Source organism: Eleutherodactylus coqui, chromosome 1 (genome assembly GCF_035609145.1).
Source record: "Eleutherodactylus coqui strain aEleCoq1 chromosome 1, aEleCoq1.hap1, whole genome shotgun sequence".
In the NCBI taxonomy this organism is placed as follows: Eukaryota; Metazoa; Chordata; class Amphibia; order Anura; family Eleutherodactylidae; genus Eleutherodactylus; species Eleutherodactylus coqui.
The window spans coordinates 159,882,951-159,904,438 of NC_089837.1; the positions used below are offsets into that span (position 1 = coordinate 159,882,951).

At 37.7% G+C, this 21,488-nt stretch overlaps 1 protein-coding gene across 1 annotated transcript in view; it reads left to right on the forward strand.

Moving 5' to 3' along the window:
• LOC136631499 (mucin-3B-like) overlaps window positions 1-21,488 on the forward strand; it is a 45,901-nt gene that overhangs the window by 11,423 nt on the left and 12,990 nt on the right. Inside the window, exons 6-15 of the mRNA XM_066605822.1 lie at window positions 201-3,110; window positions 3,276-3,866; window positions 5,634-5,756; window positions 6,579-7,820; window positions 8,169-8,936; window positions 11,175-12,530; window positions 12,942-13,229; window positions 13,881-16,598; window positions 16,764-17,354; window positions 20,067-21,308. Of these exons, the coding sequence (XP_066461919.1) occupies window positions 201-3,110; window positions 3,276-3,866; window positions 5,634-5,756; window positions 6,579-7,820; window positions 8,169-8,936; window positions 11,175-12,530; window positions 12,942-13,229; window positions 13,881-16,598; window positions 16,764-17,354; window positions 20,067-21,308 (11,829 nt within the window). The remainder of the gene's footprint in view (window positions 1-200; window positions 3,111-3,275; window positions 3,867-5,633; window positions 5,757-6,578; window positions 7,821-8,168; window positions 8,937-11,174; window positions 12,531-12,941; window positions 13,230-13,880; window positions 16,599-16,763; window positions 17,355-20,066; window positions 21,309-21,488) is intronic.

The window sequence follows — 21,488 nt, forward strand, 5'->3', positions numbered from 1 at the left end:
ATCTCTAGGTGTTACTGATGCTACAAAAGTGAGCACAACTGAGAGTATATCCACGTCTTCTGTAAGTACTACTGATGCTACAAAAGTGAGTACAGCTGAAAGTACATCAACATCTTCTATCAGTACTACTGATGCTGCAAAAGTGAGCACAACTGAGAGTATATCCACGTCTTCTGTAAGTACTACTGATGCTACAAAAGTGAGTACAGCTGAAAGTACATCAACATCTTCCATAAGTACCACTGATGTTTCTATAAGTACTACTAATCCAACAAAAGTGAGTACAGGTGCAAATATATTACCATCCTCCATCAGTACTACAAATGCTACAAAAACGAGCACAGTTGAGAGTATACCAACATCTTTTTTCACTACCACTTATTCTACAAAAGCAAGCACAGCTGAGACACTATCAACATCTGTAGGTGTTACTGATGCTGCAAAAGTGAGCACAGCTGAGAGTATATCCACGTCTTCTGTAAGTACTACTGATGCTACAAAAGTGAGTACAGCTGAGAGTACATCAATATCTTCTATAAGTTCTACTGAGCCAACAAAAGTGAGTACAACTGAACGTATACCAACATCGTCCATAAGTGTTACTGATGCTACAAAACTAAGTACATCTGAGAGTATTACAACATCTTCTATCAGTACTACTGATGCTGCAAAAGTGAGCACAACTGAGAGTATATCATCTTCCATAAGTACTACGAATGCTACAAAAGCAAACACAGCTGAGAGTATATCAACATCTTCCATAAGTACTACTGATGCTACAAAAGTGAGCATAACTGAACGTACACCAACATCTTCCATAAGTATTACTGATGCTACAAAACTGAGCACAGCTGAAAGTACATCAACATCTTCCATAAGTACCACTGATGCTTCTATAAGTACTACTGAACCAACAAAAGTGAGTACAGCTGCAAATATATTACCATCCTCCATCAGTACTACAAATGCTACAAAAACGAGCACAGTTGAGAGTATACCAACATCTTTTTTCACTACCACTTATTCTACAAAAGCAAGCACAGCTGAGACACTTTCAACATCTGTAGGTGTTACTGATGCTGCAAAAGTGAGCACAGCTGAGAGTATATCCACGTCTTCTGTAAGTACTACTGATGCTACAAAAGTGAGTACAGCTGAGAGTACATCAATATCTTCTATAAGTTCTACTGAGCCAACAAAAGTGAGTACAACTGAACGTATACCAACATCTTCCATAAGTATTACTGATGTTACAAAACTGAGCACAGCTGAAAGTACAGCAACATCTTTGATAAGTACTACTGATGCTACAAAAGTGAGTACAGCTGAAAGTACATCAACATCTTCCATAAGTACCACTGATGCTTCTATAAGTACTACTGAACCAACAAAAGTGAGTACAGCTGCAAATATATTACCATCCTCCATCAGTACTACAAATGCTACAAAAACGAGCACAGTTGAGAGTATACCAACATCTTTTATCACTACCACTTATTCTACAAAAGTGAACACAGCTGAGACTTTATCAACATCTCTAGGTGTTACTGATGCTACAAAAGTGAGCACAACTGACAGTATATCCACGTCTTCTGTAAGTACTACTGATGCTACAAAAGTGAGTACAGCTGAGAGTACATCAATATCTTCTATAAGTTCTACTGAGCCAACAAAAGTGAGTACAACTGAACGTATACCAACATCGTCCATAAGTGTTACTGATGCTACAAAACTAAGTACATCTGAGAGTATTACAACATCTTCTATCAGTACTACTGATGCTGCAAAAGTGAGCACAACTGAGAGTATATCATCTTCCATAAGTACTACGAATGCTACAAAAGCAAACACAGCTGAGAGTATATCAACATCTTCCATAAGTACTACTGATGCTACAAAAGTGAGCATAACTGAACATACACCAACATCTTCCATAAGTATTACTGATGCTACAAAACTGAGCACAGCTGAAAGTACATCAACATCTTCCAAAAGTACCACTGATGCTTCTATAAGTACTACTGAACCAACAAAAGTGAGTACAGCTGCAAATATATTACCATCCTCCATCAGTACTACAAACGCTACAAAAACGAGCACAGTTGAGAGTATACCAACATCTTTTTTCACTACCACTTATTCTACAAAAGCAAGCACAGCTGAGACACTATCAACATCTGTAGGTGTTACTGATGCTGCAAAAGTGAGCACAGCTGAGAGTATATCCACGTCTTCTGTAAGTACTACTGATGCTACAAAAGTGAGTACAGCTGAGAGTACATCAATATCTTCTATAAGTTCTACTGAGCCAACAAAAGTGAGTACAACTGAACGTATACCAACATCTTCCATAAGTATTACTAATGTTACAAAACTGAGCACAGCTGAAAGTACAGCAACATCTTTGATAAGTACTACTGATGCTACAAAAGTGAGTACAGCTGAAAGTACATCAACATCTTCCATAAGTACCACTGATGCTTCTATAAGTACTACTGAACCAACAAAAGTGAGTACAGCTGCAAATATATTACCATCCTCCATCAGTACTACAAATGCTACAAAAACGAGCACAGTTGAGAGTATACCAACATCTTTTATCACTACCACTTATTCTACAAAAGTGAGCACAGCTGAGACTTTATCAACATCTCTAGGTGTTACTGATGCTACAAAAGTGAGCACAACTGAGAGTATATCCACGTCTTCTGTAAGTACTACTGATGCTACAAAAGTGAATACAGCTGAGAGTACATCAATATCTTCTATAAGTTCTACTGAGCCATCAAAAGTGAGTACAACTGAACGTATACCAACATCTTCCATAAGTGTTACTGATGCTACAAAACTGAGCACAGCTGAAAGTACATCAACATCTTCCATAAGTACCACTGATGCTTCTATAAATACTACTGAACCAACAAAAGTGAGTACAGGTGCAAATATATTACCATCCTCCATCAGTACTACAAATGCTACAAAAACAAGCACAGTTGAGAGTATACCAACATCTTTTATCACTACCACTTATTCTACAAAAGTGAGCACAGCTGAGACTTTATCAACATCTCTAGGTGTTACTGATGCTACAAAAGTGAGCACAACTGACAGTATATCCACGTCTTCTGTAAGTACTACTGATGCTACAAAAGTGAGTACAGCTGAGAGTACATCAATATCTTCTATAAGTTCTACTGAGCCAACAAAAGTGAGTACAACTGAACGTATACCAACATCTTCCATAAGTGTTACTGATGCTACAAAACTGAGCACAGCTGAAAGTACATCAACATCTTCCATAAGTATTACTGATGCTACAAAACTAAGTACATCTGAGAGTATTACAACATCTTCTATCAGTACTACTGATGCTGCAAAAGTGAGCACAACTGAGAGTATATCATCTTCCATAAGTACTACGAATGCTACAAAAGCAAGCACAGCTGAGAGTATATCAACATCTTCCATAAGTACTACTGATGCTACAAAAGTGAGCATAACTGAACGTACACCAACATCTTCCATAAGTATTACTGATGCTACAAAACTGAGCACAGCTGAAAGTACAGCAACATCTTTTATAAGTACTACTGATGCTACAAAAGTGAGTACAGCTGAAAGTACATCAACATCTTCCATAAGTACCACTGATACTTCTATAAGTACTACTGAACCAACAAAAGTGAGTACAGCTGCAAATATATTACCATCCTCCATCAGTACTACAAATGCTACAAAAACAAGCACAGTTGAGAGTATACCAACATCTTTTATCACTACCACTTATTCTACAAAAGTGAGCACAGCTGAGACTTTATCAACATCTCTAGGTGTTACTGATGCTACAAAAGTGAGCACAACTGAGAGTATATCCACGTCTTCTGTAAGTACTACTGATGCTACAAAAGTGAGTACAGCTGAAAGTACATCAACATCTTCTATCAGTACTACTGATGCTGCAAAAGTGAGCACAACTGAGAGTATATCCACGTCTTCTGTAAGTACTACTGATGCTACAAAAGTGAGTACAGCTGAAAGTACATCAACATCTTCCATAAGTACCACTGATGTTTCTATAAGTACTACTAATCCAACAAAAGTGAGTACAGGTGCAAATATATTACCATCCTCCATCAGTACTACAAATGCTACAAAAACGAGCACAGTTGAGAGTATACCAACATCTTTTTTCACTACCACTTATTCTACAAAAGCAAGCACAGCTGAGACACTATCAACATCTGTAGGTGTTACTGATGCTGCAAAAGTGAGCACAGCTGGGAGTATATCCACGTCTTCTGTAAGTACTACTGATGCTACAAAAGTGAGTACAGCTGAGAGTACATCAATATCTTCTATAAGTTCTACTGAGCCAACAAAAGTGAGCACAACTGAACGTATACCAACATCTTCCATAAGTGTTACTGATGCTACAAAACTGAGCACAGCTGAAAGTACATCAACATCTTTGATAAGTACTACTGATGCTACAAAAGTGAGTACAGCTGAAAGTACATCAACATCTTCCATAAGTACCACTGATGCTTCTATAAGTACTACTGAACCAACAAAAGTGAGTACAGGTGCAAATATATTACCATCCTCCATCAGTACTACAAATGCCACAAAAACGAGCACAGTTGAGAGTATACCAACATCTTTTATCACTACCACTTATTCTACAAAAGTGAGCACAACTGAGACTTTATCAACATCTCTAGGTGTTACTGATGCTACAAAAGTGAGCACAGCTGAGACTTTATCAACATCTCTAGGTGTTACTGATGCTACAAAAGTGAGCACAACTGACAGTATATCCACGTCTTCTGTAAGTACTACTGATGCTACAAAAGTGAGTACAGCTGAAAGTACATCAACATCTTCTATCAGTACTACTGATGCTGCAAAAGTGAGCACAACTGAGAGTATATCCACGTCTTCTGTAAGTACTACTGATGCTACAAAAGTGAGTACAGCTGAAAGTACATCAACATCTTCCATAAGTACCACTGATGTTTTTATAAGTACTACTAATTCAACAAAAGTGAGTACAGGTGCAAATATATTACCATCCTCCATCAGTACTACAAATGCTACAAAAACGAGCACAGTTGAGAGTATACCAACATCTTTTTTCACTACCACTTATTCTACAAAAGCAAGCACAGCTGAGCCACTATCAACATCTGTAGGTGTTACTGATGCTGCAAAAGTGAGCACAGCAGAGAGTATATCCACGTCTTCTGTAAGTACTACTGATGCTACAAAAGTGAGTACAGCTGAGAGTACATCAATATCTTCTATAAGTTCTACTGAGCCAACAAAAGTGAGCACAACTGAACGTATACCAACATCTTCCATAAGTGTTACTGATGCTACAAAACTGAGCACAGCTGAAAGTACATCAACATCTTTGATAAGTACTACTGATGCTACAAAAGTGAGTACAGCTGAAAGTACATCAACATCTTCCATAAGAACCACTGATGCTTCTATAAGTACTACTGAACCAACAAAAGTGAGTACAGGTGCAAATATATTACCATCCTCCATCAGTACTACAAATGCCACAAAAACGAGCACAGTTGAGAGTATACCAACATCTTTTATCACTACCACTTATTCTACAAAAGTGAGCACAACTGAGACTTTATCAACATCTCTAGGTGTTACTGATGCTACAAAAGTGAGCACAACTGAGACTTTATCAACATCTCTAGGTGTTACTGATGCTACAAAAGTGAGCACAACTGACAGTATATCCACGTCTTCTGTAAGTACTACTGATGCTACAAAAGTAAGTACAGCTGAAAGTACATCAACATCTTCTATCAGTACTACTGATGCTGCAAAAGTGAGCACAACTGAGAGTATATCCACGTCTTCTGTAAGTACTACTGATGCTACAAACGTGAGTACAGCTGAAAGTACATCAACATCTTCCATAAGTACCACTGATGTTTCTATAAGTACTACTAATCCAACAAAAGTGAGTACAGGTGCAAATATATTACCATCCTCCATCAGTACTACAAATGCTACAAAAACGAGCACAGTTGAGAGTATACCAACATCTTTTTTCACTACCACTTATTCTACAAAAGCAAGCACAGCTGAGACACTATCAACATCTGTAGGTGTTACTGATGCTGCAAAAGTGAGCACAGCTGAGAGTATATCCACGTCTTCTGTAAGTACTACTGATGCTACAAAAGTGAGTACAGCTGAGAGTACATCAATATCTTCTATAAGTTCTACTGAGCCAACAAAAGTGAGTACAACTGAACGTATACCAACATCTTCCATAAGTGTTACTGATGCTACAAAACTGAGCACAGCTGAAAGTACATCAACATCTTTGATAAGTACTACTGATGCTACAAAAGTGAGTACAGCTGAAAGTACATCAACATCTTCCATAAGTACCACTGATGTTTCTATAAGTACTACTAATCCAACAAAAGTGAGTACAGGTGCAAATATATTACCATCCTCCATCAGTACTACAAATGCTACAAAAACGAGCACAGTTGAGAGTATACCAACATCTTTTTTCACTACCACTTATTCTACAAAAGCAAGCACAGCTGAGACTTTATCAACATCTCTAGGTTTTACTAATGCTACAAAAGTGAGCACAACTGAGAGTATATCCACATCTTCTATAAGTACTACTGATGCTACAAAAGTGAGTACAGCTGAGAGTACATCAATATCTTCTATAAGTTCTACTGAGCCAACAAAAGTGAGTACAACTGAACGTATACCAACATCTTCCATAAGTGTTACTGATGCTACAAAACTAAGTACATCTGAGAGTATTACAACATCTTCTATCAGTACTACTGATGCTGCAAAAGTGAGCACAACTGAGAGTATATCATCTTCCATAAGTACTACGAATGCTACAAAAGCAAACACAGCTGAGAGTATATCAACATCTTCCATAAGTACTACTGATGCTACAAAAGTGAGCATAACTGAACGTACACCAACATCTTCCATAAGTATTACTGATGCTACAAAACTGAGCACAGCTGAAAGTACATCAACATCTTCCATAAGTACCACTGATGCTTCTATAAGTACTACTGAACCAACAAAAGTGAGTACAGCTGCAAATATATTACCATCCTCCATCAGAACTACAAATGCTACAAAAACGAGCACAGTTGAGAGTATACCAACATCTTTTTTCACTACCACTTATTCTACAAAAGCAAGCACAGCTGAGACACTATCAACATCTGTAGATGTTACTGATGCTGCAAAAGTGAGCACAGCTGAGAGTATATCCACGTCTTCTGTAAGTACTACTGATGCTACAAAAGTGAGTACAGCTGAGAGTACATCAATATCTTCTATAAGTTCTACTGAGCCAACAAAAGTGAGTACAACTGAACGTATACCAACATCTTCCATAAGTATTACTGATGTTACAAAACTGAGCACAGCTGAAAGTACAGCAACATCTTTGATAAGTACTACTGATGCTACAAAAGTGAGTACAGCTGAAAGTACATCAACATCTTCCATAAGTACCACTGATGTTTCTATAAGTACTACTAATCCAACAAAAGTGAGTACAGGTGCAAATATATTACCATCCTCCATCAGTACTACAAATGCTACAAAAACGAGCACAGTTGAGAGTATACCAACATCTTTTTTCACTACCACTTATTCTACAAAAGCAAGCACAGCTGAGACACTATCAACATCTGTAGGTGTTACTGATGCTGCAAAAGTGAGCACAGCTGAGAGTATATCCACGTCTTCTGTAAGTACTACTGATGCTACAAAAGTGAGTACAGCTGAGAGTACATCAATATCTTCTATAAGTTCTACTGAGCCAACAAAAGTGAGTACAACTGAACGTATACCAACATCTTCCATAAGTGTTACTGATGCTACAAAACTGAGCACAGCTGAAAGTACATCAACATCTTTGATAAGTACTACTGATGCTACAAAAGTGAGTACAGCTGAAAGTACATCAACATCTTCCATAAGTACCACTGATGTTTCTATAAGTACTACTAATCCAACAAAAGTGAGTACAGGTGCAAATATATTACCATCCTCCATCAGTACTACAAATGCTACAAAAACGAGCACAGTTGAGAGTATACCAACATCTTTTTTCACTACCACTTATTCTACAAAAGCAAGCACAGCTGAGACTTTATCAACATCTCTAGGTTTTACTAATGCTACAAAAGTGAGCACAACTGAGAGTATATCCACATCTTCTATAAGTACTACTGATGCTACAAAAGTGAGTACAGCTGAGAGTACATCAATATCTTCTATAAGTTCTACTGAGCCAACAAAAGTGAGTACAACTGAACGTATACCAACATCTTCCATAAGTGTTACTGATGCTACAAAACTAAGTACATCTGAGAGTATTACAACATCTTCTATCAGTACTACTGATGCTGCAAAAGTGAGCACAACTGAGAGTATATCATCTTCCATAAGTACTACGAATGCTACAAAAGCAAACACAGCTGAGAGTATATCAACATCTTCCATAAGTACTACTGATGCTACAAAAGTGAGCATAACTGAACGTACACCAACATCTTCCATAAGTATTACTGATGCTACAAAACTGAGCACAGCTGAAAGTACATCAACATCTTCCATAAGTACCACTGATGCTTCTATAAGTACTACTGAACCAACAAAAGTGAGTACAGCTGCAAATATATTACCATCCTCCATCAGAACTACAAATGCTACAAAAACGAGCACAGTTGAGAGTATACCAACATCTTTTTTCACTACCACTTATTCTACAAAAGCAAGCACAGCTGAGACACTATCAACATCTGTAGGTGTTACTGATGCTGCAAAAGTGAGCACAGCTGGGAGTATATCCACGTCTTCTGTAAGTACTACTGATGCTACAAAAGTGAGTACAGCTGAGAGTACATCAATATCTTCTATAAGTTCTACTGAGCCAACAAAAGTGAGCACAACTGAACGTATACCAACATCTTCCATAAGTGTTACTGATGCTACAAAACTGAGCACAGCTGAAAGTACATCAACATCTTTGATAAGTACTACTGATGCTACAAAAGTGAGTACAGCTGAAAGTACATCAACATCTTCCATAAGTACCACTGATGCTTCTATAAGTACTACTGAACCAACAAAAGTGAGTACAGGTGCAAATATATTACCATCCTCCATCAGTACTACAAATGCCACAAAAACGAGCACAGTTAAGAGTATACCAACATCTTTTATCACTACCACTTATTCTACAAAAGTGAGCACAACTGAGACTTTATCAACATCTCTAGGTGTTACTGATGCTACAAAAGTGAGCACAACTGAGACTTTATCAACATCTCTAGGTGTTACTGATGCTACAAAAGTGAGCACAACTGACAGTATATCCACGTCTTCTGTAAGTACTACTGATGCTACAAAAGTGAGTACAGCTGAAAGTACATCAACATCTTCTATCAGTACTACTGATGCTGCAAAAGTGAGCACAACTGAGAGTATATCCACGTCTTCTGTAAGTACTACTGATGCTACAAAAGTGAGTACAGCTGAAAGTACATCAACATCTTCCATAAGTACCACTGATGTTTTTATAAGTACTACTAATTCAACAAAAGTGAGTACAGGTGCAAATATATTACCATCCTCCATCAGTACTACAAATGCTACAAAAACGAGCACAGTTGAGAGTATACCAACATCTTTTTTCACTACCACTTATTCTACAAAAGCAAGCACAGCTGAGCCACTATCAACATCTGTAGGTGTTACTGATGCTGCAAAAGTGAGCACAGCAGAGAGTATATCCACGTCTTCTGTAAGTACTACTGATGCTACAAAAGTGAGTACAGCTGAGAGTACATCAATATCTTCTATAAGTTCTACTGAGCCAACAAAAGTGAGCACAACTGAACGTATACCAACATCTTCCATAAGTGTTACTGATGCTACAAAACTGAGCACAGCTGAAAGTACATCAACATCTTTGATAAGTACTACTGATGCTACAAAAGTGAGTACAGCTGAAAGTACATCAACATCTTCCATAAGTACCACTGATGCTTCTATAAGTACTACTGAACCAACAAAAGTGAGTACAGGTGCAAATATATTACCATCCTCCATCAGTACTACAAATGCCACAAAAACGAGCACAGTTGAGAGTATACCAACATCTTTTATCACTACCACTTATTCTACAAAAGTGAGCACAACTGAGACTTTATCAACATCTCTAGGTGTTACTGATGCTACAAAAGTGAGCACAACTGAGACTTTATCAACATCTCTAGGTGTTACTGATGCTACAAAAGTGAGCACAACTGACAGTATATCCACGTCTTCTGTAAGTACTACTGATGCTACAAAAGTGAGTACAGCTGAAAGTACATCAACATCTTCTATCAGTACTACTGATGCTGCAAAAGTGAGCACAACTGAGAGTATATCCACGTCTTCTGTAAGTACTACTGATGCTACAAACGTGAGTACAGCTGAAAGTACATCAACATCTTCCATAAGTACCACTGATGTTTCTATAAGTACTACTAATCCAACAAAAGTGAGTACAGGTGCAAATATATTACCATCCTCCATCAGTACTACAAATGCTACAAAAACGAGCACAGTTGAGAGTATACAAACATCTTTTTTCACTACCACTTATTCTACAAAAGCAAGCACAGCTGAGACACTATCAACATCTGTAGGTGTTACTGATGCTGCAAAAGTGAGCACAGCTGAGAGTATATCCACGTCTTCTGTAAGTACTACTGATGCTACAAAAGTGAGTACAGCTGAGAGTACATCAATATCTTCTATAAGTTCTACTGAGCCAACAAAAGTGAGTACAACTGAACGTATACCAACATCTTCCATAAGTGTTACTGATGCTACAAAACTGAGCACAGCTGAAAGTACATCAACATCTTTGATAAGTACTACTGATGCTACAAAAGTGAGTACAGCTGAAAGTACATCAACATCTTCCATAAGTACCACTGATGTTTCTATAAGTACTACTAATCCAACAAAAGTGAGTACAGGTGCAAATATATTACCATCCTCCATCAGTACTACAAATGCTACAAAAACGAGCACAGTTGAGAGTATACCAACATCTTTTTTCACTACCACTTATTCTACAAAAGCAAGCACAGCTGAGACTTTATCAACATCTCTAGGTTTTACTAATGCTACAAAAGTGAGCACAACTGAGAGTATATCCACATCTTCTATAAGTACTACTGATGCTACAAAAGTGAGTACAGCTGAGAGTACATCAATATCTTCTATAAGTTCTACTGAGCCAACAAAAGTGAGTACAACTGAACGTATACCAACATCTTCCATAAGTGTTACTGATGCTACAAAACTAAGTACATCTGAGAGTATTACAACATCTTCTATCAGTACTACTGATGCTGCAAAAGTGAGCACAACTGAGAGTATATCATCTTCCATAAGTACTACGAATGCTACAAAAGCAAACACAGCTGAGAGTATATCAACATCTTCCATAAGTACTACTGATGCTACAAAAGTGAGCATAACTGAACGTACACCAACATCTTCCATAAGTATTACTGATGCTACAAAACTGAGCACAGCTGAAAGTACATCAACATCTTCCATAAGTACCACTGATGCTTCTATAAGTACTACTGAACCAACAAAAGTGAGTACAGCTGCAAATATATTACCATCCTCCATCAGTACTACAAATGCTACAAAAACGAGCACAGTTGAGAGTATACCAACATCTTTTTTCACTACCACTTATTCTACAAAAGCAAGCACAGCTGAGACACTATCAACATCTGTAGATGTTACTGATGCTGCAAAAGTGAGCACAGCTGAGAGTATATCCACGTCTTCTGTAAGTACTACTGATGCTACAAAAGTGAGTACAGCTGAGAGTACATCAATATCTTCTATAAGTTCTACTGAGCCAACAAAAGTGAGTACAACTGAATGTATACCAACATCTTCCATAAGTATTACTGATGTTACAAAACTGAGCACAGCTGAAAGTACAGCAACATCTTTGATAAGTACTACTGATGCTACAAAAGTGAGTACAGCTGAAAGTACATCAACATCTTCCATAAGTACCACTGATGCTTCTATAAGTACTACTGAACCAACAAAAGTGAGTACAGCTGCAAATATATTACCATCCTCCATCAGTACTACAAATGCTACAAAAACGAGCACAGTTGAGAGTATACCAACATCTTTTATCACTACCACTTATTCTACAAAAGTGAGCACAGCTGAGACTTTATCAACATCTCTAGGTGTTACTGATGCTACAAAAGTGAGCACAACTGAGAGTATATCCACGTCTTCTGTAAGTACTACTGATGCTACAAAAGTGAATACAGCTGAGAGTACATCAATATCTTCTATAAGTTCTACTGAGCCATCAAAAGTGAGTACAACTGAACGTATACCAACATCTTCCATAAGTGTTACTGATGCTACAAAACTGAGCACAGCTGAAAGTACATCAACATCTTCCATAAGTACCACTGATGCTTCTATAAGTACTACTGAACCAACAAAAGTGAGTACAGGTGCAAATATATTACCATCCTCCATCAGTACTACAAATGCTACAAAAACAAGCACAGTTGAGAGTATACCAACATCTTTTATCACTACCACTTATTCTACAAAAGTGAGCACAGCTGAGACTTTATCAACATCTCTAGGTGTTACTGATGCTACAAAAGTGAGCACAACTGACAGTATATCCACGTCTTCTGTAAGTACTACTGATGCTACAAAAGTGAGTACAGCTGAGAGTACATCAATATCTTCTATAAGTTCTACTGAGCCAACAAAAGTGAGTACAACTGAACGTATACCAACATCTTCCATAAGTGTTACTGATGCTACAAAACTGAGCACAGCTGAAAGTACATCAACATCTTCCATAAGTATTACTGATGCTACAAAACTAAGTACATCTGAGAGTATTACAACATCTTCTATCAGTACTACTGATGCTGCAAAAGTGAGCACAACTGAGAGTATATCATCTTCCGTAAGTACTACGAATGCTACAAAAGCAAGCACAGCTGAGAGTATATCAACATCTTCCATAAGTACTACTGATGCTACAAAAGTGAGCATAACTGAACGTACACCAACATCTTCCATAAGTATTACTGATGCTACAAAACTGAGCACAGCTGAAAGTACAGCAACATCTTTTATAAGTACTACTGATGCTACAAAAGTGAGTACAGCTGAAAGTACATCAACATCTTCCATAAGTACCACTGATGCTTCTATAAGTACTACTGAACCAACAAAAGTGAGTACAGCTGCAAATATATTACCATCCTCCATCAGTACTACAAATGCTACAAAAACAAGCACAGTTGAGAGTATACCAACATCTTTTATCACTACCACTTATTCTACAAAAGTGAGCACAGCTGAGACTTTATCAACATCTCTAGGTGTTACTGATGCTACAAAAGTGAGCACAACTGAGAGTATATCCACGTCTTCTGTAAGTACTACTGATGCTACAAAAGTGAGTACAGCTGAAAGTACATCAACATCTTCTATCAGTACTACTGATGCTGCAAAAGTGAGCACAACTGAGAGTATATCCACGTCTTCTGTAAGTACTACTGATGCTACAAAAGTCAGTACAGCTGAAAGTACATCAACATCTTCCATAAGTACCACTGATGTTTCTATAAGTACTACTAATCCAACAAAAGTGAGTACAGGTGCAAATATATTACCATCCTCCATCAGTACTACAAATGCTACAAAAACGAGCACAGTTGAGAGTATACCAACATCTTTTTTCACTACCACTTATTCTACAAAAGCAAGCACAGCTGAGACACTATCAACATCTGTAGGTGTTACTGATGCTGCAAAAGTGAGCACAGCTGAGAGTATATCCACGTCTTCTGTAAGTACTACTGATGCTACAAAAGTGAGTACAGCTGAGAGTACATCAATATCTTCTATAAGTTCTACTGAGCCAACAAAAGTGAGTACAACTGAACGTATACCAACATCGTCCATAAGTGTTACTGATGCTACAAAACTAAGTACATCTGAGAGTATTACAACATCTTCTATCAGTACTACTGATGCTGCAAAAGTGAGCACAACTGAGAGTATATCATCTTCCATAAGTACTACGAATGCTACAAAAGCAAACACAGCTGAGAGTATATCAACATCTTCCATAAGTACTACTGATGCTACAAAAGTGAGCATAACTGAACGTACACCAACATCTTCCATAAGTATTACTGATGCTACAAAACTGAGCACAGCTGAAAGTACATCAACATCTTCCATAAGTACCACTGATGCTTCTATAAGTACTACTGAACCAACAAAAGTGAGTACAGCTGCAAATATATTACCATCCTCCATCAGTACTACAAATGCTACAAAAACGAGCACAGTTGAGAGTATACCAACATCTTTTTTCACTACCACTTATTCTACAAAAGCAAGCACAGCTGAGACACTTTCAACATCTGTAGGTGTTACTGATGCTGCAAAAGTGAGCACAGCTGAGAGTATATCCACGTCTTCTGTAAGTACTACTGATGCTACAAAAGTGAGTACAGCTGAGAGTACATCAATATCTTCTATAAGTTCTACTGAGCCAACAAAAGTGAGTACAACTGAACGTATACCAACATCTTCCATAAGTATTACTGATGTTACAAAACTGAGCACAGCTGAAAGTACAGCAACATCTTTGATAAGTACTACTGATGCTACAAAAGTGAGTACAGCTGAAAGTACATCAACATCTTCCATAAGTACCACTGATGCTTCTATAAGTACTACTGAACCAACAAAAGTGAGTACAGCTGCAAATATATTACCATCCTCCATCAGTACTACAAATGCTACAAAAACGAGCACAGTTGAGAGTATACCAACATCTTTTATCACTACCACTTATTCTACAAAAGTGAACACAGCTGAGACTTTATCAACATCTCTAGGTGTTACTGATGCTACAAAAGTGAGCACAACTGACAGTATATCCACGTCTTCTGTAAGTACTACTGATGCTACAAAAGTGAGTACAGCTGAGAGTACATCAATATCTTCTATAAGTTCTACTGAGCCAACAAAAGTGAGTACAACTGAACGTATACCAACATCGTCCATAAGTGTTACTGATGCTACAAAACTAAGTACATCTGAGAGTATTACAACATCTTCTATCAGTACTACTGATGCTGCAAAAGTGAGCACAACTGAGAGTATATCATCTTCCATAAGTACTACGAATGCTACAAAAGCAAACACAGCTGAGAGTATATCAACATCTTCCATAAGTACTACTGATGCTACAAAAGTGAGCATAACTGAACATACACCAACATCTTCCATAAGTATTACTGATGCTACAAAACTGAGCACAGCTGAAAGTACATCAACATCTTCCAAAAGTACCACTGATGCTTCTATAAGTACTACTGAACCAACAAAAGTGAGTACAGCTGCAAATATATTACCATCCTCCATCAGTACTACAAACGCTACAAAAACGAGCACAGTTGAGAGTATACCAACATCTTTTTTCACTACCACTTATTCTACAAAAGCAAGCACAGCTGAGACACTATCAACATCTGTAGGTGTTACTGATGCTGCAAAAGTGAGCACAGCTGAGAGTATATCCACGTCTTCTGTAAGTACTACTGATGCTACAAAAGTGAGTACAGCTGAGAGTACATCAATATCTTCTATAAGTTCTACTGAGCCAACAAAAGTGAGTACAACTGAACGTATACCAACATCTTCCATAAGTATTACTAATGTTACAAAACTGAGCACAGCTGAAAGTACAGCAACATCTTTGATAAGTACTACTGATGCTACAAAAGTGAGTACAGCTGAAAGTACATCAACATCTTCCATAAGTACCACTGATGCTTCTATAAGTACTACTGAACCAACAAAAGTGAGTACAGCTGCAAATATATTACCATCCTCCATCAGTACTACAAATGCTACAAAAACGAGCACAGTTGAGAGTATACCAACATCTTTTATCACTACCACTTATTCTACAAAAGTGAGCACAGCTGAGACTTTATCAACATCTCTAGGTGTTACTGATGCTACAAAAGTGAGCACAACTGAGAGTATATCCACGTCTTCTGTAAGTACTACTGATGCTACAAAAGTGAATACAGCTGAGAGTACATCAATATCTTCTATAAGTTCTACTGAGCCATCAAAAGTGAGTACAACTGAACGTATACCAACATCTTCCATAAGTGTTACTGATGCTACAAAACTGAGCACAGCTGAAAGTACATCAACATCTTCCATAAGTACCACTGATGCTTCTATAAATACTACTGAACCAACAAAAGTGAGTACAGGTGCAAATATATTACCATCCTCCATCAGTACTACAAATGCTACAAAAACAAGCACAGTTGAGAGTATACCAACATCTTTTATCACTACCACTTATTCTACAAAAGTGAGCACAGCTGAGACTTTATCAACATCTCTAGGTGTTACTGATGCTACAAAAGTGAGCACAACTGACAGTATATCCACGTCTTCTGTAAGTACTACTGATGCTACAAAAGTGAGTACAGCTGAGAGTACATCAATATCTTCTATAAGTTCTACTGAGCCAACAAAAGTGAGTACAACTGAACGTATACCAACATCTTCCATAAGTGTTACTGATGCTACAAAACTGAGCACAGCTGAAAGTACATCAACATCTTCCATAAGTATTACTGATGCTACAAAACTAAGTACATCTGAGAGTATTACAACATCTTCTATCAGTACTACTGATGCTGCAAAAGTGAGCACAACTGAGAGTATATCATCTTCCATAAGTACTACGAATGCTACAAAAGCAAGCACAGCTGAGAGTATATCAACATCTTCCATAAGTACTACTGATGCTACAAAAGTGAGCATAACTGAACGTACACCAACATCTTCCATAAGTATTACTGATGCTACAAAACTGAGCACAGCTGAAAGTACAGCAACATCTTTTATAAGTACTACTGATGCTACAAAAGTGAGTACAGCTGAAAGTACATCAACATCTTCCATAAGTACCACTGATACTTCTATAAGTACTACTGAACCAACAAAAGTGAGTACAGCTGCAAATATATTACCATCCTCCATCAGTACTACAAATGCTACAAAAACAAGCACAGTTGAGAGTATACCAACATCTTTTATCACTACCACTTATTCTACAAAAGTGAGCACAGCTGAGACTTTATCAACATCTCTAGGTGTTACTGATGCTACAAAAGTGAGCACAACTGAGAGTATATCCACGTCTTCTGTAAGTACTACTGATGCTACAAAAGTGAGTACAGCTGAAAGTACATCAACATCTTCTATCAGTACTACTGATGCTGCAAAAGTGAGCACAACTGAGAGTATATCCACGTCTTCTGTAAGTACTACTGATGCTACAAAAGTGAGTACAGCTGAAAGTACATCAACATCTTCCATAAGTACCACTGATGTTTCTATAAGTACTACTAATCCAACAAAAGTGAGTACAGGTGCAAATATATTACCATCCTCCATCAGTACTACAAATGCTACAAAAACGAGCACAGTTGAGAGTATACCAACATCTTTTTTCACTACCACTTATTCTACAAAAGCAAGCACAGCTGAGACACTATCAACATCTGTAGGTGTTACTGATGCTGCAAAAGTGAGCACAGCTGGGAGTATATCCACGTCTTCTGTAAGTACTACTGATGCTACAAAAGTGAGTACAGCTGAGAGTACATCAATATCTTCTATAAGTTCTACTGAGCCAACAAAAGTGAGCACAACTGAACGTATACCAACATCTTCCATAAGTGTTACTGATGCTACAAAACTGAGCACAGCTGAAAGTACATCAACATCTTTGATAAGTACTACTGATGCTACAAAAGTGAGTACAGCTGAAAGTACATCAACATCTTCCATAAGTACCACTGATGCTTCTATAAGTACTACTGAACCAACAAAAGTGAGTACAGGTGCAAATATATTACCATCCTCCATCAGTACTACAAATGCCACAAAAACGAGCACAGTTGAGAGTATACCAACATCTTTTATCACTACCACTTATTCTACAAAAGTGAGCACAACTGAGACTTTATCAACATCTCTAGGTGTTACTGATGCTACAAAAGTGAGCACAGCTGAGACTTTATCAACATCTCTAGGTGTTACTGATGCTACAAAAGTGAGCACAACTGACAGTATATCCACGTCTTCTGTAAGTACTACTGATGCTACAAAAGTGAGTACAGCTGAAAGTACATCAACATCTTCTATCAGTACTACTGATGCTGCAAAAGTGAGCACAACTGAGAGTATATCCACGTCTTCTGTAAGTACTACTGATGCTACAAAAGTGAGTACAGCTGAAAGTACATCAACATCTTCCATAAGTACCACTGATGTTTTTATAAGTACTACTAATTCAACAAAAGTGAGTACAGGTGCAAATATATTACCATCCTCCATCAGTACTACAAATGCTACAAAAACGAGCACAGTTGAGAGTATACCAACATCTTTTTTCACTACCACTTATTCTACAAAAGCAAGCACAGCTGAGCCACTATCAACATCTGTAGGTGTTACTGATGCTGCAAAAGTGAGCACAGCAGAGAGTATATCCACGTCTTCTGTAAGTACTACTGATGCTACAAAAGTGAGTACAGCTGAGAGTACATCAATATCTTCTATAAGTTCTACTGAGCCAACAAAAGTGAGCACAACTGAACGTATACCAACATCTTCCATAAGTGTTACTGATGCTACAAAACTGAGCACAGCTGAAAGTACATCAACATCTTTGATAAGTACTACTGATGCTACAAAAGTGAGTACAGCTGAAAGTACATCAACATCTTCCATAAGAACCACTGATGCTTCTATAAGTACTACTGAACCAACAAAAGTGAGTACAGGTGCAAATATATTACCATCCTCCATCAGTACTACAAATGCCACAAAAACGAGCACAGTTGAGAGTATACCAACATCTTTTATCACTACCACTTATTCTACAAAAGTGAGCACAACTGAGACTTTATCAACATCTCTAGGTGTTACTGATGCTACAAAAGTGAGCACAACTGAGACTTTATCAACATCTCTAGGTGTTACTGATGCTACAAAAGTGAGCACAACTGACAGTATATCCACGTCTTCTGTAAGTACTACTGATGCTACAAAAGTAAGTACAGCTGAAAGTACATCAACATCTTCTATCAGTACTACTGATGCTGCAAAAGTGAGCACAACTGAGAGTATATCCACGTCTTCTGTAAGTACTACTGATGCTACAAACGTGAGTACAGCTGAAAGTACATCAACATCTTCCATAAGTACCACTGATGTTTCTATAAGTACTACTAATCCAACAAAAGTGAGTACAGGTGCAAATATATTACCATCCTCCATCAGTACTACAAATGCTACAAAAACGAGCACAGTTGAGAGTATACCAACATCTTTTTTCACTACCACTTATTCTACAAAAGCAAGCACAGCTGAGACACTATCAACATCTGTAGGTGTTACTGATGCTGCAAAAGTGAGCACAGCTGAGAGTATATCCACGTCTTCTGTAAGTACTACTGATGCTACAAAAGTGAGTACAGCTGAGAGTACATCAATATCTTCTATAAGTTCTACTGAGCCAACAAAAGTGAGTACAACTGAACGTATACCAACATCTTCCATAAGTGTTACTGATGCTACAAAACTGAGCACAGCTGAAAGTACATCAACATCTTTGATAAGTACTACTGATGCTACAAAAGTGAGTACAGCTGAAAGTACATCAACATCTTCCATAAGTACCACTGATGTTTCTATAAGTACTACTAATCCAACAAAAGTGAGTACAGGTGCAAATATATTACCATCCTCCATCAGTACTACAAATGCTACAAAAACGAGCACAGTTGAGAGTATACCAACATCTTTTTTCACTACCACTTATTCTACAAAAGCAAGCACAGCTGAGACTTTATCAACATCTCTAGGTTTTACTAATGCTACAAAAGTGAGCACAACTGAGAGTATATCCACATCTTCTATAAGTACTACTGATGCTACAAAAGTGAGTACAGCTGAGAGTACATCAATATCTTCTATAAGTTCTACTGAGCCAACAAAAGTGAGTACAACTGAACGTATACCAACATCTTCCATAAGTGTTACTGATGCTACAAAACTAAGTACATCTGAGAGTATTACAACATCTTCTATCAGTACTACTGATGCTGCAAAAGTGAGCACAACTGAGAGTATATCATCTTCCATAAGTACTACGAATGCTACAAAAGCAAACACAGCTGAGAGTATATCAACATCTTCCATAAGTACTACTGATGCTACAAAAGTGAGCATAACTGAACGTACACCAACATCTTCCATAAGTATTACTGATGCTACAAAACTGAGCACAGCTGAAAGTACATCAACATCTTCCATAAGTACCACTGATGCTTCTATAAGTACTACTGAACCAACAAAAGTGAGTACAGCTGCAAATATATTACCATCCTCCATCAGAACTACAAATGCTACAAAAACGAGCACAGTTGAGAGTATACCAACATCTTTTTTCACTACCACTTATTCTACAAAAGCAAGCACAGCTGAGACACTATCAACATCTGTAGATGTTACTGATGCTGCAAAAGTGAGCACAGCTGAGAGTATATCCACGTCTTCTGTAAGTACTACTGATGCTACAAAAGTGAGTACAGCTGAGAGTACATCAATATCTTCTATAAGTTCTACTGAGCCAACAAAAGTGAGTACAACTGAACGTATACCAACATCTTCCATAAGTATTACTGATGTTACAAAACTGAGCACAGCTGAAAGTACAGCAACATCTTTGATAAGTACTACTGATGCTACAAAAGTGAGTACAGCTGAAAGTACATCAACATCTTCCATAAGTACCACTGATGTTTCTATAAGTACTACTAATCCAACAAAAGTGAGTACAGGTGCAAATATATTACCATCCTCCATCAGTACTACAAATGCTACAAAAACGAGCACAGTTGAGAGTATACCAACATCTTTTTTCACTACCACTTATTCTACAAAAGCAAGCACAGCTGAGACACTATCAACATCTGTAGGTGTTACTGATGCTGCAAAAGTGAGCACAGCTGAGAGTATATCCACGTCTTCTGTAAGTACTACTGATGCTACAAAAGTGAGTACAGCTGAGAGTACATCAATATCTTCTATAAGTTCTACTGAGCCAACAAAAGTGAGTACAACTGAACGTATACCAACATCTTCCATAAGTGTTACTGATGCTACAAAACTGAGCACAGCTGAAAGTACATCAACATCTTTGATAAGTACTACTGATGCTACAAAAGTGAGTACAGCTGAAAGTACATCAA